This window comes from Antechinus flavipes, chromosome 4, assembly GCF_016432865.1.
Source record: "Antechinus flavipes isolate AdamAnt ecotype Samford, QLD, Australia chromosome 4, AdamAnt_v2, whole genome shotgun sequence".
Classification (NCBI taxonomy): domain Eukaryota; kingdom Metazoa; phylum Chordata; class Mammalia; order Dasyuromorphia; family Dasyuridae; genus Antechinus; species Antechinus flavipes.
In genome coordinates this window covers 476,654,295-476,682,022 of record NC_067401.1, presented here as the reverse complement: position 1 = coordinate 476,682,022, position 27,728 = coordinate 476,654,295, and the positions used below count along the sequence as shown (strand labels likewise).

The following is a 27,728-nucleotide window of genomic DNA, read 5'->3' as shown; positions in this document are numbered from 1 at the left end:
CTACGATCCATACAACGACCATTCATGATTCCAGAGGACTGATGATGAAACATGACTGACAGATGATAGATTTAGGAACAGAATGAAACATGTGTGTATTTAAATACAATCATTAAGGGAATTTGTTTTGCTTGATGATGCATATTTCAAGAAATTTGTTTTTCTTTTTTTTCTTAAATGGAAGAGGGGGACAGAAAATGGAGTTCAGTTATTTTAAAAAAATAAAGAGATGGAAAGGAGATGCTTCAGGTGTCAAATGGTACACGAACATTGCAATGAGATCATCGTACATAAGTTTTACCTGTTTCACGTTGTCTAAGAGTAAATGTTTATAATGTAAAAACAAAACACATCAGTAAAACTTTTACCAAAAAAGAAATAAATAGCTGTCCCCTATCTGATTCCTAATGAACAGTGAGTACAGGAACACCTTTCTGTTCCTGCTGTGGGAAGAACCAAGAAATGAGTGGAACTTAAGGTACGAGTAAGAATAAATGTTTTCATGTAAAAATAAAACATTTCAGTAAAACTTTTAGCAAAAAAAAAATAAATAAATAGCTGTCCCCTATCTGATTCCTAATGAACAGTGAGTACAGGAACACCTTTCTATTCCCTGCTTTGGGAAGAACCAAGAAATGAGCAGAACTTAAGGTATGAGTAAGAATAAATGTTTTCATGTAAAAACAAAACATTTCGGTAAAACTTTTAGCAAAAAAGAAATAAATAGCCATCTCCTATCTGATTCCTACTGAACAGTGAGTACAGGAACACCTTTCTGTTGCCTGCTGTGGGAATGAGCTGAAGGCAACGTTTTATAAGTTAAGTCTTCCTTGTAATGTTGGAGTGGGGAAACCCAGAGTATAAGAAAAAGACCCTGACCTTTCTTTGAGATTGTTAAGCTCTCCCAGGACTGATCCTGGTTACCCTGTTTGTTGATCTAAAAAAGAAGACCCTTTATTGGAGAGAAAGAGAGAGCGAGTGAGAGAGGGAGCACGGCGCTCCAGCCCTCTGGACCAAATAGGTTTAATTGTTAGATAATTATAACACAATTAACATGTCAGAATGTGTTTTGTCCTTAGCAAAAGGTGTCGATCCAAGGGGTGTGAGGGATTCCAAGCATCAAGAATCACTTCTAAATGAGGGAAGAGAAGAAGGAATCAGTGAGAGATTCATGGAGGAGGATTCATGAAGGCTCTGCAAGGAGGGATTTTAGAGATGTGAAAGGCGCAGTTGAAGGGAGGCTGGCACAAGTGTACGCCAGGTGGAAATGCCCGGATGGAAAGTGGGCGCAGCTCAGGCCCAGTCTGGCTGGATTCTGAAGGTGAGCAAAGGAGAAATGAAAGCAGAGCTCCAAAGGAAGGCTGTGTCCAGACTGCCCCAAGCCCAGCGTGCCAGGGGAAGGAATGGACCCAAAGGGCCTGCGGGTGCCGTTCCTGGCTGTGCCACGGATGAGCACATTTCTTCATTTCCACAGCTGGCAACGAGGAACTGCCTGGTTCCAGCCCCTGCATATCCGCCTCCTTCCCACCCTACCCCAAGCTGGCTGTTTGCTTGTTTACTTTCTCATCTGTAATTATTGTGCCTCCAAATTAGAAGGGGGATTAACTAATTACAGCCTTGTCAGGCTCCTTTGGAAGTAAAAACTGTTTAGCCCCAAAAAGGGTGCGTCGCAGGATTACGGGAGGCTGAGCCCGGCCCTACACAGCTCTGGGCCCCCTCACTAGCTACAGGGACTGGATCCCCACCCCCATGATCCCTCTTTCACAATGTGTGGGGAGGACCATCCTCATGCAAAATCAGAAACTCACAGTTGAAAGGGACCTCTGGGAAGGATTCCCATGGGACTCTTGTGGGAACCCAGAGCTGGAAAATGGAAGCTATTGGGAGGGAGCCCCCACAAGGCTTGGAGAGAGGAAGAAAAGATGCATGTGAACAAAAGAGGGGTGACTGAGCCCAGGGGATGGGATGCTCATGAGGGTACCATGAAACAGGACTGGAAAAGTGGATGGGAACCAAACTCTTGAGAGCCTTAATCGCTAGGCTGAGCTATCTGAATTTAACCTTCAAAAACTGGAGAACCTGTGAAAAGTCATAATTGGCTTTAACTTTGTTATTTTTTATTTTTTATTATTAGTTATTATATATATTATATATTATATTATATATAGTTATTATTATTATTAGTTAACTTGGATATTTTCTAATGGATACGCTAGAAAATACAGAGAAGGAATACTGAGCTCTTCTATGCATAAGAAGCAAGTTTCAGAAAACTGCAGTGAGTTTGCCAAGTAGAGGCTACAGGTCCTTTGTGGAGTCGAAAATGTTCCGGGGATCTCTGTGTGTTCGTGGGCAGCACCTTTGTTAAGACCACAAGCCCATAGTAGTTGGTCTTCAAGAACGTCTGTGATTCCTTTATTTAAATCCAGTAAAAGACCCAGTTCAAGGACCCAGAGTGATCCCCAAGCTACAATGAGGGACCTTCGTGGAGGTAAAAATAGAAATATTGTCGCGGTTCCATGTCATTTAGAGTGAAGAATTCAATAAATTTGGCTCATTAATATGGGAACTATTATATGTAGGTCAAAGAACAGAAGTTTCAAAGACATTAGAAATAACTAGGAAATGACCGTGTGTTTGAATCGTGAGAAGCAAATAAGGTGATATATGTAAAGTGGTTCACAAACCTTGAAGCATAATATAAAAATCAGTAGGTTTATTACAGTTGTAATTTAAGCAATAAATGATCTAATTTCTCTTATTAAAAAAAAAGAATTGTGATCAGGGGAATGACACGGGAAGGGGATTCATGACAGAACAAAGAGATGTTAGGGGCTCAGAGGCAGCCCCACCTGGGCTCCAGAGGCATCGGGCACAAAGGGGGTGGGTGAGAAGTGGACCTTTGTGGGCCTGTAGGAGCCAAGGTTGTGGATCAGCCTCCCTGGAAGCAGCAAGAGGATTCTCATATAATCCAGCAATACCCACAGCTCCCTGCTGGGAATTCTGCTCATTCCCAGATGTGCAGAGGAATTATTTATCCCAGAAAGTATCCCTGTGTGTAGGGCAGGGACCATATCAATACATTCGGGGAACTCTGCCCCTGTGTGTACTCTTACCGAGGCTACTTCCGTCTTCTGGTCTGTGTCTCTCTGTCTCTGTCTCTCTCTCTCTGTGTCTGTCTCTCTGTCTCTGTCTCTGTCTCCATCTCTCTCTGACTCTGCCTCTCTCTGTCTCTCTGTCTCTGTCTCCATCTCTCTCTGACTCTGTCTCTCTCTGTGTGTCTGTCTCTGTCTCAGATAGTAATGTCACTGTGTCCGTGCGGAGGCCCAGCTCCTAAATTGTTACCTCTGTTTCTCCACCATGTGTGTCTTCCTCTCATCCTAGAGTCTGTGTCTGGGAGAGACCTTTTCCGGTATCCCAGGGAGAGCAGGGACGCTCAGCAGGATCAGTACTCAGGGGGCAGGAAGGGTGACATAAGCAGCCAGGTTCGTGGAAAAGGTCACTGATGAGAAGCAGCTCCAGACCCGCCCGGGGAAAGACCCTGCTGTCGGACCTCTGAGCCCCTCCTTCTGGGAGGGAGCCGACAGGAAGAGGAAACTACCATGTGGCCTTGACAGCGTTGTTGGTCAGACCCAGAGGCCTGCCCTGGCCGCTGCCCGCCCGCCCTCCCACCGTAAGCGACCCCGGCGCTAGCACTTAACAACATGGCTCCGAAGTCCTTGCCAACCACAGGCTGAGGAGCAAAGCGGGGATTTCAAGGCCAACATCCACAAGAGAGCATGCCCATGTGGCGGCGAAATTGAGGGCCCAGCAAAGGGAGCGAGAGTCGAAAGCACTGCCAGAGACCCTGCTGTCACCGACCCCATAGGAATCACCACTGCCCAGGACCCACATGTTCGTTGTACTCAAGATCCCAGGTGGCACAAAGCCCAGTCTGACGCAAGACATTTCCAGGCCCACCCAGCCCAAGGGAGTAATTCAAAAAAAAATTACTCAAGTAAAATGACCTCTCCACCCCTACCCCAAACTCCAAACCACAATATTCAGATAAATCAAATACCACTTTGAACTCTTCCTCTCTGTCTCTGTCTCCCTTTCTTTGCCTCTGTCTCTTCCTTTCTCTGTCTGTTTCTATCTTCTTCATTCTGTCTCTTTGTCTCCGTCTCTCCCTTTCTCTGTTTCTCTCTCTCTCTCTGTCTGTGTCTCTATCTCTGTCTCTCTGCCTATCTCCATCTCTGTGTCTTTGTCTCTCCCTCTGTCTCTGTCTCTTTCCCTTTCTCCCTCACTTTCTTTCTCTCTCCCTCCCTCCCTTTCTCTCTGTCTCTGTCTCTGTGTCTCTTTGTCTCTCACTCTGTCTCTGTCTCTGTCTCAATCCCTCTCTCGCTTCTCTCTGTCCCCCAGCTTTCTCAAACAACCATCCTTGTAACTGCAGCAGAACAGATTATTCCAGGAGACACAGAATGTTCCCGGTCCCTCTGCTTCCCTCTGCTTCTACAGGCTGCCTCAAAGTGGAAGAGACCAGTGCCCTCCTTAAGGACGCTGGTAATGACTTCCTGCCCTTCCAGCCCAGGGCTGCCCCCCGCCCTGACTGGGCTCCCAGGAAACACGCGTGGGACTTACCACACTCAGTCCCAGCTGCTCCCGGAAGAAGTAGTCCATGTTTCTTTTCTGCAGGCTGTCGAGATAGTGCTGGAAGCGTGTGTACGTGTACGGGTAACAATATGCAAACTGATAAATGTCATCTTCCCGGTCGAAGCAGAATGCAAAGGACATCACGTAGTTCTTGCGATGGTCTGGGCAGCGGTAATAGTACACGTTTTTCGGGGGCAACCGTTGCCTGAAAGGAACAAAGCAAGAAATATGAGAACATCAGACTCTGGTTCAGATTGAGCAGTGAGGAAAATGAGACTGAATGCCCGAGCTTAGAAAACCGTTCATGGAGCAGCCAGAGAAAGGTGGAACCACAGCTCGTTCCAGCACATCAAGGCTTGAGCGTGTCAGATCTGGGGGGCGGGGGCCGTGGCGTGGAATAGCGAATCAGGAGAGACCTTGGAAGAGAGAGAACACACAGTGCCAGAGCTGGGAGACCCTTTGCAACATTCAATAGGAAAGGCCAGAACCAGGAGGGACTTCAGAATAGGGAACAGGGAAGGTCGGAGATGAGTGGGACCTTAGAACACGTGGCACATTATGTCCGAGGGAGGGACCGACAGAGCCGGGCAGAGGGACCTAGCAGAACCAGGTGCCTCTGAGGTTCCAATGGGCTTCAAGATTCTCCCCTCAGGAAGGCCCTTAGACCACAGAAAAGGGAATAACAGAGCTCGGGTCCTTAGAACAGGGAACAGGGGATGTCAGGGAAACCATGAACAGAAGCCACTTTATTAGCAGTGTTCACGCGCTTCTATGTCAGCTGTCTTCGGCCTAGCGTGGGGCAAATTTCTACCTTCCACAAACCCTTTGAATGCTGGGTTCAAACTGATGGGAAAAGGAAGAGCCATGAATGGTGGTGAAGTCTAGTGTCAAGCAGGGCCATAGAGGGGAGAATCACAGCCCCCTGGAGCCGTACAACTGTCAGAATAATGTCCACCTGTCTCTGAATAGGGATCCCTGTCAGACAGCACCCTGGCCTCCACTGGACGGTCTCCAGGGAACTCACGAGGCAGCCCATTTCCTTGTGAAGTCCCCCATTCACTGATCTTCCTGCAATTTCCACCCATTGGTCTTTGGAGGCAAATAGGGAAAAATAATGTCTCAACCTCTTCCTGATGACAGCCCTTCATGCCCCCTGAGTGGCTCATGTGTCCTGCCCCCTGGATGCCCCCCGGATGCCCTCTGGGTTCCCAATGCTCTTCCTAAACTGGGCGCGCAGACCTGGAGGTGGCCAAACTAGGGTACGAGGGAGCGGGCTGTTCCGCCTCCTGCAGCCCAGGTCCTCCTTCGTTTTCTTGGCTGCGGACTCACCCTGATAGAAAACCCTCTCGTTTCCTTTTAGAAACGATAATGATGCTTCGAACAAGATGCTAACAGACTTCATTTAAAAAAAAAGTCAAAACAACCACAAGAACTCAAAAGAACCGTTAGATAGTTAGGGCGATAATAAATCCACCAAGAGCTAAAAATCAAAGAATTCCTACTAAGAGGAATATTTCCAAGCTGGTAAGGTCACATTCTGAGCATATTATCATAGTAATTTTGTATTTATTCTGCATATATATCTATATTATGGATATGCTTCCATATGTATATGTTTTCTCCCCTGACAGACGGCAAAAGCTGTTTCGGTTTTTACCTCTGTATTTCCAGCTTCTACTTTCTACGTCTCATTGAGGATGGATGTTCACTCCGTCCTCCACCGTGTCCTGAAGGTAACCCTGGGTTCTTGGAAACACAAACTCTGACCTGTCGTTCCAGGTTGTTCCAGGCTCTCGCAACAGATTCTGTTTTCTGAGAACCGGTCTTGCTAATAACCATAGAGCAACTCATCACCGCCGGACTGGACGCTTGCTAATGAAACTCTTCCCGAATTTATAATAAACAAAAAGCAAATGGCAATGATAAAAAAGACCCAGTAACATTATAATAGTAACATAATTTAATGATAGTAATAATATAATAGCAGTAATAGAAATAAGATAAAAGACATATGATTAAAAAGGCTTATCCCTGAAACTAGGAGAGGGAAAACAGAAATGACATTGTCATGGACTCTGATAATTTCATCCAGCGATTCGATGAATGCAAATTAATTACCACGAGGATACGAAGGTAGCCCACAAAGCACCTTTGTCAGCAAACAGAGAGAGATGGCTTCCAAGGTGACTATGGGTTAGAATGGAAATTGGTCTTGCGAAGGTTTTGAAGAAGGATGCTGAATGATTATGAGCAGGGTCATCTCATAAAGCAGAGAGAAGCAGTGGAGGATAAAGACCCTCGAAATCAAAGTTGGCAAAAAAGGTTATCCTAAGGGCATTCGAGGATGGAAATGGGAGAGCAATCCAAAAGGGGAGAAAGGGAAAGGGTTTTCTGCTAAGGACAAGGGAACAGCCACACTGACAGAGGAAATAGAAACAGTATTATAAGAGCAAAAAGGGGGGAAAGCAGCAATGTAAAGTCCCATTTTCTGATCCAAGCTTGGCAGCTCCTTTGCACTAACCCAGTGGGTCCCCTGGAGCAAGGCTACCATGGTTCCATGGGGCTCCAGGAAGATCCCGACTTTGTATTCTACAAGTCTCTACAAGGGTCACCTAGAAGTGACCAGTCACCTCCAGTCACCTGAAGGAGGGAATAGTGGGGAACAAGCAGATGGATTTATCTTTATCATCTCACAACTGAGAGTTGTAGAAAATATCAGATCCCCTTGTTGGTCAAGGGCAAAAAATATTATGTGACCTGGCAGAACAGATGGCCACCCTGAAGGCCGTATCTTTTACCCAGAGATGGAGCTTGTTTGATCCCACGTTCCCATGAGAACACCGTGGAGGGAGAGGACAGTGATGGGCCCCGGATGTCAGAGGAGAAGGAGAGCGGGCTGGGGTGATGTCAGCATCGGTAGCGCCCTTTCCATGAGGGAAGGATCAAACTTTCTGATGCAGAGAGTTTACTGCTGCTTCCATATGACAGGGAAGCTGGAACACCATTGACTCTGAGGGAGTAAAGATGGACATGGCCCGGAAGCCACAGAAAGACCCAAGAAGGGCACGAGCAGGACCCAAGAGAACCGAACAGGGACTGGGAGAAAGGGCAGGAGTCGAGGACATCATTCAGGGCTGTAGGGCAGGAAAAGAAAGCTTGTGTGATAAGAACCAGATAGCAGGGCCAGAGGATCCCTCAAGGAGGCAGGAAGAGGCTTGGGCATATTGGCAGCCTCATGAAGTGGGCTGCCCCCGCATCAGTAGGGGGACCCCGGAAGCACAAAGATCATGGCCTATTGGGGTCCCCCAGGACCCAGATCACAACCTGGTGCAGAGCAGGAAACGGCCGCTGGCTCCCGGGCTGCCTCAGGACAATCCCTCTGACCTAGTTGGGCCTCAGCAGTTTCAAAAGCAAATATAAGGAAGCCAGACCACATGATCTCTAAGAGCCTTCCAGCTCTAATCCCATGATCCTTTAATTGAATGATTGAACAAGGGAAGAACCTCTGTAGGAGCTCCCTTGAAGACTGCACTATTTCCTCCTTGCCTTTGTTTCTTTACTTGCTGCTCCCAAAACTCTGACCGAGGCCCTCAGAGACACCAATGTCACTGGTGGCCATTAACTGCCCTGTCTGATGATCTCCAAGACTTCCTGTCCAGGACCAGAGGCTGGTGACCGTGGGGGCCGCCATCTCCTCCTGGGCTGGCCTTGGGCCTCAGCTCTCATGGCAAGGCCCTCTCCGGGCTTCTCCACTGACTCGCTCTCCTCTTGGGGAACCATCCTCCATCTCACAGCCCCGAAGTGTGGGTGCCCCAAGGTCCTCTCTTTGTCTCTTTTCTTCTTATACTCTCTCTCTCCATCTCTGTCTCTCTCCTCCTCTATCTGTCCGTCTGTCTGTCTGTCTCTCTGACCTTTGCAAGGTACAAAATACCTGGACCAAAAAAGAGCAGTGAATAGCAGTAACCTGAAAAGGTCTGGGGGTTGGGGGTTTAGGGTTTTTTTGCTCCTGTTCAAAGCTTCAACTTCTACAATGTGAGAAGGCGTGGCCCCAGAACAGCTCCCATGAAAAAAGAGGCGGAGGTTTCTGTGGAAAAGTTCAGTACCGGGCGACAGTGTGGTGGGCGGCCCCGGAGGAAGGACTGAGAGCAGCTGTGTGTGCGCAGGACAAGCGGGTCACTCTGCCGTCAGCCCTGGTCAGAGTCCCTCTGGAGAACTGTGTTCAATGAGAGAAAGATAGTGACAAGCTAGAGAGATACAGACAGAGAGAGACAGAGAGACAGAGAGACAGAGACAGAGACAAAGAGACAGAGAGATAGAGACAGAGAGACAGAGAACAAAGAGAGAGCTGGAGGGAAAAAGAGAGGTAGACTATTTGTCTAGGAGTAGACTGGGAGGTAGACTGAACATTTATTAAGGCCCTAGACATTGATCTCAATTGTGGGGCTCCACACTTTCCTTTTATTGTCCTGCCTCAGTCTCCCTGAATTGTCCTGCCTCAGTTTCCCTGGTTGCGCCACTCCCTTTCTGCCCATTAGAACGGAGATGATTAGGGCTGTGGAGATCTGGCATTCCAGAAGATAAGAGTCCGGATGCCCTCTCTCAGATACCTAACTGGCCTTGTTTATACCTCTGGCTCTGAGCTGGACACCTCCTTAACTCCCAGTTTGTTAGCATTTATGGTTCTGCCCCCAAGCTGTCAGGATGGGATTGATGATTCTTGTCTGGAGATTCTTGCTCCCCAGTGTTTGGGCCCCACCCCTCTTTGTCTTAGAGCCCCAAGCTTGGCTCCGAGGATATACATGTCATTGAGAACTCACATTGGCTGCTGGATGCTTTGAGACAAGACTCCTATCCAGTCAATCAATAATGAAAATAATAATATTTGAAATAATTCAATAATGAAATATTAAATGAAAATAAAGGAAATATTAAAAACTCTCTAATCTCCATCCTGGCATTATAATACAAGCATGGAGATGGCCCCATTCACATTCTAATGATGCCCAGAGGGGCTGGGAGGGCCGTGGGGAGGCTTCAGGGGGGTCTGGAGCCCAAAGCTCGCAGGGCTGTGGAAGAACCAGCATGGAGCGTCAGGCTGGAGCACACGGCAGGCCCGCGGGCTGGGTTCATGGAGCTGCAGGACGGGGGTCTTGGGGAAGGGGCTCTATCCTTTTTCCGCTTGGTGGGGGGGGGAAGGAGGGGAGGAGGGGGAGGCCGGGCCCCACAGCTGCCTTGGTGAGCCAGGGCTCCCTCTGCCTGTCCTTCCTGCTCCTGGGGGGCTGCTCCACTTTCAGGTCTGTCATCAGAGGAAGCCGGCAGCCGGTGACTCACGCGTGCTTCTTCCACAAAGCTGCCATTGCCGGAGAACGGCGGAGCTGTGGCGGCCCCAGCCCCGCGTGGGGGAGGGTCCCTGCCACGCTGACACAGCCCACCCAAGGCCCGTCAGTCACCTCCCACGGAGGTGCTTCGGGCTCCTTCACCGCCTCCTCCAAGGGGACTCAGGCCTTGACAGGCATGGGAGCTGAGCCTGCTCCACCTTTGCGGGAACAATTGGGCCGGGAAAAGGGGGGGTGTGAACCAACGGGCATCAGTCAGTGAATCAGCCAATCAGGACGAGGTCGTTAGGAGGCAGCCAAGGACAAGGGGTCCCGGACTGGACAGAGAAGCCCCTAGTTTGGGGCCTGGGCCAGCCTGGAATGGAGGCCCTTTGTGGCCCGGGCAGGTTCCCGGCCCCGAGGGCTTCATCTTCCAAAATCCCGGTCTGCGAGTTCAGCCCGGACACCGGGGGCTCATTTTCCCTAAACGCCCCTTCCCCTGCAGCAGGAGGGAGCCCAGGGGAAGTGGCGCCCACCCCGAAGGAGCTTCCATTCTGAGGAGGGGAGAGGAAGGAAGGGAGGACAAGATGCACCCCTGTAGCCGACACACACCGAGGGTAACTGCAGAGGAAGTCAGGGGCCAGGGCGGACACCTGGGAGGGAGGTCGGGGGCAGAAGCAGACGGGGCTCCTCAGTGAGCTCCCCGAGCAACAGTCCCAGCACAGCGGGGCCGCCACCAGCCACGCTGCCCCCCAGGACTCTGGGAGCCTTCCCAGGGGAGCGGATCGCTCAGGGGCACCTGCTGGAGAGCCCAGGAGGCCAGTGCCCGCCCTCGGTGACGAGCCCATTTCCTCATCAGCCATCCCCTGCTGCACCCCGCTCCCACCCTGACAGCGGGCATCCTCCGGGCCCCTAGCTGGGCTCCCGGGCCCACGTGCCTCAGGTGCCAGAAAGTTGCCCCCATCCCTCCCTGCTCAGACATCGGACTCCCTGCGGCTTTCAGACCAAGGAAATCCCCGAGGCAGAACCGGGGAAGGCAGAGCTTCAGGATCTGGGCAAGTCACCTAATCTCTGCTTCGGGGAACCCATCAATCAGTTCAAAAATGGGGCCGATGGAGGCGGAGCCACGATGGCGGTGAAGGCAGGGACTGGCGGCCTCCAAACGCCTTTAGAGAATCACCAGACAAATGGCTGAGCCTCCGAGCCCACAAACGGATGGAGCGCCCCGTGTCCAGCCTAGAAGGTCAGCAGGAAGGCTCGGCTGGCCGGGCCGGAGGAGCTGAGCAGGAGCGGCCTCGGGAGCCACAAGGACTCGGGGGAGGAAAGGAGGGCGCCCTGGGTGCCGGGGAGCCCCGCCCCGAGTCAGCAGCAGGGGCAGCGCCTGAGCCTCGGAGGGGCCGGACAGCGCTCTCGGGGGCAGCCTCGCCCCCCCTCAGCTACGGAGCCAGCTACGGAGCCGGCTCCGGGCGGGACTCTGAAAAGAGCTCCCTCCACCCCGGGAGCAGAGCCTGCTTTAACCGAAAGTTAGAAGCCCGATAACGGGAAAACAGCCAACAACAGGAAAAGGTTCTGGCCATAGGCTGTGAAGACAAGGCAGATGAAAACACACTCAAGGCGACAGCCAAGACCCTACAAACAAAGCCTCCAAAAGCCATCACTGGCTTCAGGCCACGGAAGAGTCAAAATGGATTCTGAAAATAAAGTAAGAGAGAGAGGAAAAGCAAAGATACAAAATGCCTTCGAAAGCAAAATCGGCCACGTGGGAAAGGAGGCTCAAAAGCTCCCTGAGGCAAATAATGCCTTAAAATTGACAAGGGAGCAATGAAGAATGACTTTATGAGAAATCAAGAACAATAAAAGAAAACAAAAAAATGAAAAAATAGGGGGGAAATGTGAATTATCTCATTGGGGAAAAAAACTGGCCTGGAGAATAGACTAGGAGAGATGCTTGAACCTTTTTTTTTTTTTTTTTTTTTTTGAGATACCTGAAAGTCATGATAAAAAAAAAAAAAAAAAAAAAGAGCCTAAACATCATCTTTCAAGAAATTATCAAGAAAACTATTCTTTCATCTTCAGAGGAGGACACTGAAGTTAAAAAAAAAAAGCTTCTGTTCCAAAGAATAATGGTAAATGGCTCCCTGCCCAGAGAGGATTTATATAAGAACTCAAAAAAAGAATTTAAAAATCAAATGAGAGACACTGAGGAAAACTTAAGAAAAAAATCCCATCCAAAACAGCCAAGAAGATTATGAAAAAAGTTAACCAACTAGAAAAGGCGACATCAAATCTTAAAGACAAAAATAACTCCACAAAAATTAGAAGTGGGCAAGGAAAAGCCAGTGAAACTTTTAAGAAACCAAAAAATAACAATACAGAATATAAAGAATGAAAAATAGAACAAAAAGTAAAACATCTTATAAGAAAAACAACAAATCTGGTGAGCAGATCCAACAGAGAAAATATAAGAATAATTGAACTACCTGAAAGCTGTGACCAAAAAAGAACTTTGACACAATAATGAAAGAAATAATCCAAGAAAACTATCCTGCAGTGATACAAATTTAGAAAAGGTAAAATAGATCACTATCTCAAAGAGATCCATTGTGGATAACACATAGGAATATTATTGCCAAATTTCAAAAAACTCAGGTCAAAGAGAAAATTTTGCAAAAAAACAAGAAAAATATTCAAATATGCTGGGGCCACAATTAGAATTGTACAGGACTTATCAGTAGCCACAATAAAAGATTGCAGATCCTACAATCATGTATATTAGCAATCAAAAGAACTATGTCTGTGGCCAAAAATATCATATCCAGTAAAATTATCCATAATACTGAATGGAAAAATAATGACATTTAAAGAATTTGCAGACTTTTTGCACTTTTTCAAACAAACCTGAACTCAATACAAAATTTGACATTTAAGAACAAAACTAAAAATTTAATTTTAAGGAAATTAACATGGATAAATTGTCTTTACATGGAAAAGTATACCATATGTTTAAGACTGATGTCAGCAACTGGATAGCTCAAAAAAAAGGTTGGGGCAGAGTTAAGTAGACGCTAAATAAAGCAAAATTGCTTAGAAAAAAAGTAAAACTAGTAGTTGTGTTATGCAAATAAGGTGCAGAGGAAAACGAGATACAGAGGAATTATGGGGGGAGGATGAGGAAGGCTTGTAGCTCGTGAGAGCTACTCACGTTGGGAGTGGATTAAATAGGCAACAATTCATATATACCATCAAGGACATAGAACCCTCCAAAATATATAAAGAAATAAGGGGGGAGGGATGAGTGGAGGAGGAAGCAAAGGGTGAGGGAAGAAGATAAAGGAGGAATCTATGAGTGGGGGGAGAAGTTAAGTAATAGCAAGGCAAATTAAAGAACAATTTATAACAGAAGAATTAGCAGGGGTAGGAAAGAAGAGAAGTCAAACTTAAAGAATCAATTAAGAGAGAAATCTACATTACATGTCAGCCATTCTGATGGTATTTTGGATGTATGTTTGGATGTCAGCTGATGCTTGTGTGTGTATCTGTGTATGTGTATCTGAATATATGTAGCTCTGTACACGTTACTATATATGATTGGGCCTGCGTGTATATATATGTGTGTGTGTATGTAGGGTATGTCTGTGTATTGTGTTTATGTATATATCTATATATGTATATTATATATACATATATATACATATATATGTGCTTATCTATAGCCTGCTTGGGGGAGGTGGAGAGAATAAAAGGGAAAAAAATAAAGTAAAAAAGAGTACACAGCAAAGAACAAAAGAATAACCTACAAGGAAGAAAAGAAAAGATGGACCCTTATGAATATAATTTACTATTATATATACTGTCTTGAACTGGTAATTTATTGTTATATATTTTGAATCTTCCCTGATGTTTTGCTGGGTACTTGACAATGTTCTCTTTTGTTTGCCCCTTTCTGCCTTTCTTTTTTCTATTCTTTTTTTTAAATAAAATATATTTTTTTTAAAAAAGGAAAACCATCCTGATATTCTAGAATCAGAGGGTAAATTAAAATTTGAAAGAATCCACTGATCACCTCCTGAAAGAAATCCCAAGATGAAAACTTTCAGGAATATTATTGCCAAATTTCAGAACTCCCAGGTCAAGAAGAAAATATTGCAAACATCCAGAAAGAAACAATTCACATATATTGGAGTCACAGTGAGAATAACACAAGATTTAACAATTTCTATCTTAAAGGATCAGAGAGCTGGGAATATGATATTCCAGAAAGCAATGAAATTAGATCCAATCATGAATCACCTATCTAGCAAAACTGAGTATGATCTTTCAGGGCAAAAGATGGCTATTTAATGAAATTCAGAATTCTTTCAGTTGCAAACATTCATGATGAAAAAAGCAGAGTTGAATAGAAAATCTGACTTTTAAATATAGGTCTCAGGAGAATCATAAGGGGGCGGGGTATCAGAAAAGGTAAGTCATAAGGGATGTAAAAGAATCTGTTTGCATTCCTATGTAGGAAGATGCTTGTAACTCATAAGAACTTTCTCATTATTAGGGCAGTTAAGAGGAGTATATATAGACAGAGGGCACAGTTGTAACTGTAAGTTAAATTAAGGGGGCAAGAAAGAAATGTATTGAGATAAAGGGAAAGAAATAGGTAGAAGGATATAAATTATATTCTATAAAAGAGGCAAGAAAAAAAAGAAAAGAAAAAAAAGCTTTCACAGCGAAGAGAGAAAGGAGGAAGGAAGGGGGAGTGAGTCAACCAATTCATCATAATTGGCCCTTAAAGAGAAAATAACATACACACTCAATATGGTCATAAAAAACTATATTACTCTGCAGGAAAATATCTTTAAATACAAGGAGAGGAGAAAGTAATACAAGAAAGGGAACATTGAGGACTGGGATGGTCAGAAGTAAAACACTTTTGAGGAGGGAAAGAGTGCAAGGAAAGAAAGAATAGAATAAATGGCCAGAAAATACAATTAGTAATAGAAATTGTGAAAAGAATTTTGAAGCAAGTTTCTCTGATAAAGGACATCATTTCTCAAGTGTATAGGGAATTGAGTCAACTTTGTTTTTTAAATAAACAATCAAAAGATATGTTCTATCCAAAAGGCTATAAAATCATGCATACCTTTTGACCTAACAATTCCACTAGTAGGCATGTATCCCAAAAGAGAGGTTAAAATATATGTTCAAATGAGTTCTTTTCTCAGGGCAAAGAATTGAAAATTGAGATGTCCATCAATTAGAGAATGGCTAAATACCCTGTGGTATGTGATTATGATGGAATACTATTGCTCCATGGGAAATGATGAGCAGGATGCTCTCAGAAAAACTTGGAAAGTCCTCCATGAATTCATGCAAAGTGCAATCTACTATATACAAAACAACAGTAATGTTGTGCGATGATAAGTTGCAAATGACTTTGCTATTCTCAGCAATATAATGATCCAAGACCATTCTGAAGAACTTATGATGAAAAATGCTATCCATACCCAGAGAAAGAACTGATTGTCTTTGAATAAAAGATTTAAATATATATATATATATATAAAAGTTATTTTCAGAGAGGGCCAAAACAGAGAAAGAAAATTATATACAAATTTCCCTAATAAATATTGATGCAAAAATCATAAATAAAATATGAAAAAAAGACATTACAGCAAGTTACCCCTAGGATAATATATCACGACCAAGTAGAATTTATACCAGGAATGCAGGACTAATTCAATATTAAGAAGACTTTTTAGCATAATTGACTATAACAATAACCAAACTAACAAAAATCATGATTATCTCAATAAATGCAGAAAAAGCATTTGACAAAAATCCAATACCTATTCCTATTAAAAATAATAAAGAGTATAGCAATAAATGGAGTTTTCCTTAAAATGATCAATAACATCTATTTAAAACCATCAGCAAGCATCATATATGATGGGGATAAACTAGAACCATTCCCAATAAGATCAGGAATGAAAAAAGATTGCCCACTATTACCATTAGTATTCAGTATTGTATTGTATTAGAAATGCTTTGGCAACAAGAGAAGAAAAAGAGATTAAAGAATTTAGAGTAGGTAATGAGAAAACCAAATTATCACTCTTTGCAGATGATATACTTAGAGAATCCTAGAGAATCAACTAAAAATCTACTAGAAACAATTAACAACTTTAACACAGTAGCAGGTACAAAATAAATTCACATAAGTCATCAGCATTTCTATATAATATCAACAAAATCCAGCAGCAAGAAACACAAAGAAACATCCCATTTAAAATATTTATCAGTAGTATAAAATATTTGGGAATCTATCTGCCAAGGGAAAGTCAGGAAATATGTGAACACAACTATAAAACACTTTCCACACAAATAAAGCAGAATTTAATCAATTGGAAAAATATCAAGTGCTCATGGATGGGCCAAACAAATATAATAAAAATGACAATACTACTTATTATTAACTAATCTACTTATTCAATACCATACCAATTAAACTCCCAAGAAATTATTTTACAGAGCTAGAAAAAATAATAACAAAGTTTATTTGGAAGAACAAAAGGTCACAAATTTCAAGGGAGTTAAGGGAAAAAATGCAAATGAAAGTGGTCTAGTTGTACCAGATCTAAAACTATATTATAAAGCAGCGATCATCAAAACCATTTGGTACTGACTAAGAAATAGAGTAGTGAATCAGTGGAATAGGTTCACAGGACAAAATAGTCAATGATTCTAGTAATCTAGTGTTTGACAAACCCAAACGTCCCCAGCTTTGGGGATAAGAATTCATTATTTGATAAAAACTACTGAGAATATTGAAAATTAGTATGGCAGAAACTAGGCCTTAATCCACACTTAACACCGTATATCAAGATAAGGTCGAGATGGGTTCATGATTTAGACACAAAGAGTGATATTATAAGCAAACTGGAAGAACAAAGGAGAGTTTATCTCTCAGATCTAAGGAGAAAGAAGGAATCTGTGGCCAAAGAAGAACTCGAGTACATTACTGATCACAAAACAATCTGTACAAACAAAACCAATGCAGACAAGATTAGAAGGGAAGCAATAGGCTAGGAAAAAATTTTACATTCAAGAGTTCTGATGAAGGCCTCATTTCTAAAATATATAGAAAATTGGCTCTAATATAGAATTCAAACCATTCTCCAACTGATAAAAGGTCAAAGGATATGAACAAATAGTTTTCAGATGAAGAAATTCAAACTATTTCTAGTTATATGAAAAGATGCTCTAAATCACTATTGATCAGAAGAATGCAAATTAAGACAACTTTGAGATACCACTCCACACCTGTCAGATTGGCTAAGATGACAGGAAAAGATAATGATGAATATTAGAGGGGATGTGGGAATACTGGGACACTGATGCATTGTTGGTGGAACTGTGAATGGAGCCAACCATTCTGGAGAGTAATTTGGAACTATGTCCAAAGGGCTACCAAACTGTGCATGTCCTTTGATCCAGAAGTGTCCTTTATATCCCAAAGAAATCATAAATGAGAGAAAAGGCCCCACAGGTGCAAGAATGTTTGTGGCAGCCCTTTTTGCAGTGGCTAGAAACTGGAAATTGAATGGATGCCCATTAGTTGGAGAATGGCTGAGTAAATTGTGGTATATGAATGTTATGGAATATAATTGTCCTGTTTTTTCCTATCAGCTTAGATTGATGAGTATAGTAGCAATGTGTTGGCCTATTTGTCGATTTGCTAATGGATTTAGTCGATGGAAAATGTGTGTAAAGTACCATAGCATGTTTGAGAAGTTGTGTGTAAGAAATGATCAAAAGATGATTTCAGAGAGGCCTGGAGAGATTTACATGAACTGATGCTGAGTGAAATTGTCCATGGAGATCATCATACATGGCAACAACAAAATTATATGATGATCAATTCTGATGGACATGGCTCTTCTTAACAATGAGATAATTCAGCTCAATTCCAATGATCTTATGATGAAGAGAGCCATCTGTAACTAAAGAAAGGACTGTGGGAACTGAATGTGGATCACAACATAATATTCTCACTATTTTTGTTGTTATTGGCTTGCATTTTGTTTTCTTTCTCATTTTTCCCTTTGTGATCTGATTTTTCTTGTGCAGCATGATAACTATGGAAATATTAGAGGAATTGCACATCTTTAACATATATTGGATTATTTGCCACTTAGGGGAGAGGAGGGAGGAAAGGAGGGAAAAATTTTGGAACTTTGGAATTTTGGATCTTTGTTATATGACTGTGGGAGTTGAGCTATGGTATTATTAGGTTGAATTTTGTTTATTACTATTTTGGTTATTTTGGAAGTTGTTTGAGGATTATAGTTATGTGATTAATAGGATTAATGTTATAGAGATCATAAAGGATAAGAAGTATGTTTTAATAAGTCCTTTTTGGGCAGAAGTAGAAGTGGATGATATGGAACTGTGAAAGTTGGCATGACCTTTGGGTCCTGTTTTTTCCTATCAGCTTAGATTGATGAGTATGGTAGCGATGTGTTGGCCTATTTGTAGATTTGCTAACGGGTTTAGTCGAAGGAAAATGTGTGTAAAGTACCATAGCATGTTTGAGAAGTTGCGTGTATGGATTAAGGGTTTGTTTGGTATTTTATTTGTTATTAGGTTAAATTCTGTGGTGATTAGGATTCCTGATACAGTTACTATTAGGGCGGAGAGTTTTGTGAGGGTGGGCATAGTTATTGGCATTATTGTGGTAGGAGCTTGATGTTAGTAGGAACCCTGCGAAGATACTGCCAAGGAGTTGTATAATACAAGGTTTTGCAAGGGTGAATGTTGAAAATTATCCATGCATATATTTTGGAAATAAAAAGATTTAACAAAAAAACCTGTATTTTTCTTGAGGATTTTTTTAACAGGGTGAATCTATGGTTTCTTTCACAACATGACTTATAGAAATGTCATGCATAACTTTGCATGTACCTTCTCAATGACAGGGAGAAGGAGGGAGGGAATCTGGAAATCAATGTTTTAAAAACAAAGGTAAAAAATTGTTCTACATGTAACTGGGAAAAATAAAAGAAAAAATAAAAATTGTGATAATAACAGCTTAAATTCCTCCGGGACTATTGTGAGGATAAAATGAGATAATATCTGTAAAGTGCTTTGCCAACCTTAAAACACTCTTTAGATATTAGTTATTATCAATAGCTCTTATCATATAAAAGTCCCTACACATAGTAAATGTTTAATAACTACTTGCTGTATAAATGGTGTTGAATGCAGAATTCTAGATTCTCTCCCTCCTTCTTGTTACATTGGTTCTTTTAAACCCACGTATAAGATTTTAAATTTTATTCTTATTAGATTCAATCAAATGTTCTAGGTAAGACAATATGAGAACATCTTTTGGGATCCTATCACGTAGTATCATCGCCATCGCTCTCGGCATTGGGTCACCTACTAAACAAGTACCTATATCTTTAACAAAGCTGCCCACTTAGAAAAAATAATAACACTGACTTGCCAGAACCATTCCTCAGCTAATCAAGTCCATTACCTACAATTGCATCATTCTCTGTTATAATTTGTAGCTTCCGGTTTTGTTGCCTCCACTGCAAAACTTTAACCAGAGAGGCCTTAGACCTGGGGATTATTGTATAATTATGGGCTCCCCCTCCCCTGAAGAACTCTCCTCTGTCTGGATTGCTCCAGCAGCCTCCTCTGGCTCTTTCCAAGGATTTATTCATCATCTTTTGTTTTAATTGTTTCTCTAAAACAATTAGAATTTCATTACTATATCTGAAAGTTTAATATAGTCATTAGAATGTCAAAGGAAGGCTCTTGGAGATGTATTAATATTTTCATCCTCATGCAAGTGCTGGGAGAATGTTAATAGCAGAACAGTTTAAATCAATAATTTCATTCATTCATTAACTCCAGTCTGTCCCAAACTCTGGAAGAAATAACAAACAAACAGTCCATTTACCAGAATACGGAGTGCACCCCATAGGAACTCTGGAAAACAGTCCTGTCACTCCAGGGCAGAAGGAGAACCATCCCTATAGCTGGAAGTTCATTCTTATTTGTCCGGGAGAGAGCTGGAAGCCAGCTTCCAAGCCCATCATGGTGGGCTTACAAAGAAGGAGGGCTCCTTCCCACTCTAAAAGCCCATCCCTGATACCAGGAATGCAGGGCTGGTTCAATATTAGGAAAACTATTAGCATAATTGACTATATCAATAACCAAACAAACAAAAACCACATGATCATCTCAATAGATGCAGAAAAAGCATTTGATAAAATCCAACATCCATTCCTAATAAAAACACTTGAGAGCATAGGAATAAATGGACTTTTCCTTAAAATAGTCAGGAGCATATATTTAAAACCATCAGTAAGCATCATATGCAATGGGGAAAAACTGGAACCTTTCCCAGTAAGATCTGGAGTGAAGCAAGGTTGCCCACTATCACCATTATTATTTAATATCGTATTAGAAACACTAGCCTCGGCAATAAGAGTCGAGAAAGATATAAAAGGAATTAGAGTAGGCAATGAGGAAACCAAACTATCACTCTTTGCAGATGATATGATGGTATACATAGAGAACCCCAGAGATTCTACCAAAAAGCTATTGGAAATAATTCATAATTTTAGCAAAGTAGCTGGCTACAAAATAAATCCCCATAAATCCTCAGCATTTTTATACATCACCAACAAAACCCAACAGCAAGAGATACAAAGAGAAATTCCATTCAGAATAACTGTTGATACCATAAAATATTTGGGAATCTATCTACCAAAGGAAAGTCAGGAATTATATGAGCAAAATTATAAAAAAGTCTCCACACAAATAAAGTCAGACTTAAATAATTGGAAAAATATTAAGTGCTCTTGGATTGGCCGAGCGAACATAATAAAGATGACAATACTCCCTAAACTAATCTATTTATTTAGTGCTATACCAATCAGACTTCCAAGAAAATATTTTATTGATCTAGAAAAAATAACAACAAAATTCATATGGAACAATAAAAAGTCGAGAATCTCAAGGGAACTAATGAAAAAAAAATCAAATGAAGGTGGCCTAGCTGTACCTGATCTAAAATTATATTATAAAGCAGCAGTCACCAAAACCATTTGGTATTGGCTAAGAAATAGATTAGTGGATCAGTGGAAAAGGCTAGGCTCACAAGACAGAATAGTCAATTATAGCAATCTAGTGTTTGACAAACCCAAAGCCCCTAACTTCTGGGAAAAGAATTCAATATTTGATAAAAACTGCTGGGATAATTGGAAATTAGTATGGCAGAAATTAGGCATGGACCCACACTTAACACCATATACCAAGATAAGATCAAAATGGGTCTATGACCTAGGCATAAAGAACGAGACTATAAATAAATTAGAGGAACATAGAATAGTTTATCTCTCAGACTTGTGGAGGAGAAAGAAATTTGTGACCAAAGATGAACTAGAGACCATTACTGATCACAGAATAGAAAATTTCGATTACATCAAATTAAAAAGCCTTTGTACAAATAAAACTAATGCAAACAAGATTAGAAGGGAAGCAACAAACTGGGAAAACATTTTCACAGTTAAAGGTTCTGATAAAGGCCTCATTTCCAAAATATATAGAGAACTGACTCAAATTTATAAGAAATCAAGCCATTCTCCAATTGATAAATGGTCAAAGGATATGAACAGACAATTTTCAGAGGATGAGATTGAAACTATTACCACTCATATGAAAGAGTGTTCCAAATCATTATTGATCAGAGAAATGCAAATTAAGACAACTCTGAGATACCACTACACACCTGTCAGATTGGCTAAGATGACAGGAAAAAATAATGATGAATGTTGGAGGGGATGCGGGAAAACTGGGACACTAATGCATTGTTGGTGGAGTTGTGAACGAATCCAACCATTCTGGAGAGCAATCTGGAATTATGCCCAAAAAATTATCAAAATGTGCATATCCTTTGATCCAGCAGTGTTTCTATTGGGCTTATATCCCAAAGAAATACTAAAGAAGGGAAAGGGACCTGTATGTGCCAAAATGTTTGTAGCAGCCCTGTTTGTAGTGGCTAGAAACTGGAAAATGAATGGATGCCCATCAATTGGAGAATGGCTGGGTAAATTGTGGTATATGAATGTTATGGAATATTATTGTTCTGTAAGAATGACCAGCAGGATGAATACAGAGAGGCTTGGAGAGACCTTCATGAACTGATGCTAAGTGAAATGAGCAGAACCAGGAGATCATTATACACTTCGACAACGATATTGTATGAGGACATATTTTGATGGAAGTGGATTTCTTTGACAAAGAGACCTGAGTTTCAATTGATAAATGACGGACAAAAGCAGCTACACCCAAAGAAAGAACACTGGGAAACGAATGTGAACTATCTGCATTTTTGTTTTTCTTCCCGGATTATTTATACCTTCTGAATCCAATTCTCCCTACGCAACAAGAGAACTGTTCGGTTCTGCAAACATATATTGTATCTAGGATATACTGCAACATATCCAACATATAAAGGACTGCTTGCCATCTAGGGGAGGGGGTGGAGGGAGGGAGGGGAAAAAAATCGGAACAGAAATGAGTGTCAATATAATGTAATTATTAAATAAAAAAACTTAAAAAAAAAAAAAAAAAGCCCATCCCTGGGCTGCCATCACCTTCCTTACACAAAGACCTGCACGTGTCCCTGCACTGGACTGCCAGGCCCAACAAGGCTTGGGCCCCCTGGCCCTCCTCTCTGGGGCCGATTCCAGAGGCCCTGTGGTATACTCACCAATGACAGCAAAGACTCTGGAGTCCCAGGCCTGGAGGGGCCAGGGATTGCCCTTAAGGCCGGGCTTCCCCCGCATGCTGCCATGCATGCTTCCTTCCCTGCTCCCTTCCTCCTTCTCTCCCTTTCTCCCTCTCCCCCTCCCTCCCTCGCTCTTTCCCTTGCTCTCTCCCTCCCTCCCTCTCTCTCCCTCTGTTTCTCTCTCCCTCCCTTCCTCCATCTCTCCCTCACTTCCTCCCTTGCTCCCTCCCTTGCTTTCTCCCTCGTTCTCTCCCTTGTTCCCCCACTCTCTCTCTCTCTCCCTCTCCCCCTCCCTCCCTCTTTTGCTCCCTCCCTCTCTCTCTCCCTTGCTCTTTCCCTCACTTTCTCCCTCACTCCCTTCCTCACTCTCTTCCTCTCTCCCCAACACACTCCCACTCGCTTCCCTGCACGCTTCCTTCCCTGCTCCCTCCCTAACAACCCATCACGGCCAGGTCCTGACATCCATGGGGCCTTTACTGTGCTGCTTCAGCACCACCCCGGTGACCCTTCCCATCCTCACGAGGCTCTTTTTGTATTAATTCTGAATATTTTTATGCTCTGTGGGTGGGGGATTTAAGGCATTTTCGAACTTTCAGGTCAGAACCAAGCCTTTCATCCTAACCTGAGAATCATTCAGGGCTCCCGGAGACTTGGAGCCCAATGTTGGATTTGGGTCTTGGCCGGGAAGTTTTGAGGGAGAATTGGACTGAGAGGCTGGAGCAGGAGCCCTTGAGCTGAGCAGCAGCAGCAGAACTGACTCGTGCCCCAGCTGCCCTAGTATGGACAAGCTGAGCTGCTTGTCAATAGAGAAGAAAAGAAAAAGGGGACTGCGAAAGGAGGTTGGAAAGACCGTGGGAAATTGGAAGGAAAGAGTAAGGAAGAGGGAAAGAGAGAGAAGGGGAGTTCGGCTAATCCTGAGAAGGGAAGGAGCCCCGGCAGGAAGTCCCAGAGCAGAGGCCCCAGGCTGACCTTCCTGCAGTCCACTTCCCTGAGGAAGACCCCAGACTGACCCTCCTGCAGTCCACTTCTCTGAGGAAGGCCCCAGACTGACCCTCCTGAAGTCTACTTCTCTGAGAAGGACAAAGAGGAGAGGGAAGAGGAGGGGAAAGAGGAGAAGAAGGAAAAAGAAGAGGAGGAAGAAAAGGAAGAGGAGGAGGAGGAGGAAGAGAGGAAGGAGAGAAATGAGAATTAACCAGAGCTTGTAAAAGAAGCATAAAAATATTGAGAAAAGTAATATCTTAAAAAGAATTGGCCAGATGATAAAAAAGGAACAAAAACTAATTGAAGGAAACAACTGTTTAAACAGCAGAATTGGTAAACTGGAAAAAGAGGTACAAAGGCTCACTGAAGAAAATAATTTTTAAAAAATTAGAACTGGGCAAATAGAAGTAATCAACTCCATGGGTCATCAAGAAATAATAAAAGCAAAGAAAAGAATGAAAAAATAGGAAAAAATGTGAATTATAAAATTGGAAAAACAACTAATCTCAAATATAGGCTGAAGAGATAATTCAAGAACTTTGGACTGCATGAAAGCTCTGGTGAAAAAAAGAGTCTAGATAACACATTTCATGAAATTTTAAGGAAAACTGCCTTAGTACCCTAAAACCAGAGGAAAAAATAGAAATTGGAAGAATCTGCTAATCATCTCTTTTAAGAGATCCCAAAATGAAAATATGCCGGAATATTATCACCAAATTTCATAGCTCTAAGATTAAGAGGAAAATATTGCAAACAACCAGAAGAAAACCATTCAAATATTGTAAAGCTGTAGTCAGGAATGCAAAAAATTTAGATTCCATGTTAAAGAACCAGAAGGCTTGGGGGATATGGTTTTCTGGAAGATAAATGAGCTATTACAATGAAGAATAACCTGCTCAGCAAAACTCAGCATAATTCTTCAGGGAGAAGATAGATATTTAATGAAATGGAGGATTGTCAAGCATTCCTGATGAAGAGACCAGAACTGAATTGAAAATATGACATTCAAACACAACAGAAGCATAAAAAGGTAAACGTGAAGGAGAATTTATAAAGGACATAATAAAGTTAATATGTTTTTATTCCTATGGAAAGATGATACAAGTAACTCCTTAAAACTTCATCATTATTGGGCAGTTAAAAAGTCTTTATAAACAGGGGGTATAAATATAAGTTGATTAAGTTGTGATAAACTAAAGAAAATGGAGGAATAGCAACTCACTGAAAGAAGGGGGAAAGGAGAAAAAGAAAGGGGAAAATTATTTCACATAAAAGAGACACACAAAGAAGAGGTTTTAGAACGAAGAGAAAATAGTAGGAGAGCCACACAACACCTTAAACCTCCCTCTCAGCATAATTGGTACAAAGAGGGAAGAATATATATTTACATTCTAGTGTGTCATAGAAATCTAACTTATCCACCTAGGAAGTAAGGGGAGAAGGAGAAGAGAAAGGCAGGAGAAGTTATAAAAGGGAGAAGAGATTAAGAAAGACAGTGGCCAGAAACAAAACAGACTTTTGAGAAGGTTCAGGTTAAAAGAAGAGAGAATGATAAACTGAAGAAACAGGATAGAAGAGAATATATAGTTAGAAATGATACTTGTTAATTTCAATGGAATAAACTCATGCATAAGAAAGGAAACAGATATAAGAATGAATTAAAAACCAGAATCCAACAATTTTATTTACAAGAAACACATATGAAACAGATAGACATGCACAGAATTAAAATAAGAATATGGAAAGAATCTATTATGTATCTTCAGCTGACATAAAAAGGCAGGGACAGTAACTATGATCTCAGACAAAGCAAAAGCAAAAATGGACCTAATTAAGAGATGATCAGAGAAAGAGAAAGAAAACCTACATTTTGCTAAAAGATAGATACAATAGACAATAAAGCAATATCAGTACTATGTGCACAAAATGACAGAGCACATAAATTCTTAAAGGAAAAGTTAAATGAATCGCAAGAAGAAAACATAACATTGTACTACTAGTGGGCAGACTTCACCTTTTCCCTTTCAGAACTATATAAATATAAACATAGAATAATTAAGAAAGAAGCTAAGGAGAGAAACAGAATTTTAGAAAAGTTAGACATGATAGAGACTGAGTGGGAATAGAGAAGACTTTATCTACTTTTTAGTTACAAAATTCCTTCACAAAAAATTATATTAAGGCAAAAGCCTTATAAACAAATGAAGAAAATAAAAAATATCAAACGCAACATTTTTAGAAGATAAAGCAATAAAAATTACATTTAACAAAGGGCATGGAAACAGATTAAAAATTAATTGGAAACTAAATAATCTAATTCTAAAGAATGAGTGGGTCAAAGAACAAATCATAGAAACAATTGAAAATTTCACTAAAGATAATGATAACAATTAGACATTATACCAAAATTTGTGGGATGCAGACAAAGCAGTACTTAGGGGAAATTTTATATCTAATAATACGTCAATAAAAAGAGAAAGAATAAAGCAATGAATTGGGCATTTTACAAAAGTGAATATTGAAAATTATCTCTGGATGTATTATTAAAAATAAATAAATATTCAGTTTTTTAAATAAAGTTTAAATAAATATTTAAACAATATAAAATTCCTGGGAGGCTATCTGCCAAGACAAACCCATGGACCTATTGAAGACAATTTCAAAACACTTTTCACACAAATAAAGATGAACTAAACAGTGGAAAAATATTAATTGCTCATGAGTTAGCTGAGTCAATAAAATAAAAGTGACAATTCTCCCACAATTTACTTATCCAGTGCCATACCAATTAAACTACCAAAGAATTTTACCTGTCAGATCTATAGATAATAAGGAAAGAGTGTATGACCAAGCAAAAGAGAGGATAACAAAAAGTAAAATGAATTAATTTTGATTAAATGGAATTTAAAAGGTTTATTAAATAATATTTTATTTTCACCCCAATTATATCAAGACAATTTTTAGCATTTATTTTTACAAGATTTTAAATTCCAATTTTTTCTTCATCATTCTTTCTGTCTTCTGAAACTGAGAGGCAATTTGATATAGGCTCTACATGTGCTATCATGTGAAACATACATCCATATAGGTCACAGTTGTGAAAGAAGAGGCATATCAAATTAAGACAACTCTGAGATACCACTACACACCTGTCAGATTGGCCAGAATGACAGGGAAAGATAATGCGGAATGTTGGAGGGGATATGGAAAACAGGGACACGGATACATTGTTGGTGGAACTGTGAATACATCCAGCCATTCTGGAGAGCAATTTGGGACTATGCTCAAAAAGTTATCACACTGTGCATACCCTTTGATCCAGCAGTGTCTCTACTGGGCTTATACCCCAAAGAGATACAAAGAGAAGGGAAAGGGACCTGTATGTGCCAAAATGTTGTGGCAGCCCTGTTTGTAGTGGCTAGAAAGTGGAAAATGAATGAATGCCCATCAATTGGAGAATGGTTGAGTAAATTGTGGTATATAAATGTTATGGAATATTATTGTTCTGTAAGGAATGACCAGCAGGATGAATACAGAGAGGACTGGCGAGACTTACATGAACTGATGCTGAGTGAAATGAGCAGGACCAGGAGATCATTATATACCTCAACAACGATACTGTTTGAGGATGTATTCTGATAGAAGTGGATCGCTTCAATAAAGAGAGCTAATTCAGTTTCAATTGATCAAGGATGGACAGAAGCAGCTACACCCAAAGAAAGAACACTGGGAAACGAATGTGAACTATCTGCATTTTTGTTTTTCTTCCCGGGTTATTTATACCTTCTGAATCCAATTCTCCCTGTGCAACAAGAGAACTGTTCGGTTCTGCAAACATATATTGTATCTAGGATATACTGCAACATATCCAACATATAAAGGACTGCTTGCCATCTAGGGGAGGGGGTGGAGGGAGGGAGGGAAAAAAAATCGGAACAGAAACGAGTGTCAATATAAAGTAATTATTAAATAAAAATTTAAAAAAAAAAAAAGAAAGAAAGAAC

General features: G+C 41.7%; 1 protein-coding gene across 1 annotated transcript in view; it reads right to left on the bottom strand.

The window, feature by feature from the left end:
• The window catches only part of AGBL4 (AGBL carboxypeptidase 4), a 713,485-nt gene that overhangs the window by 213,258 nt on the left and 472,499 nt on the right, over positions 1-27,728 (bottom strand). The window contains 1 exon segment of the mRNA XM_051999731.1: positions 4,621-4,837. Within this exon segment, the coding sequence (XP_051855691.1) occupies positions 4,621-4,837 (217 nt within the window).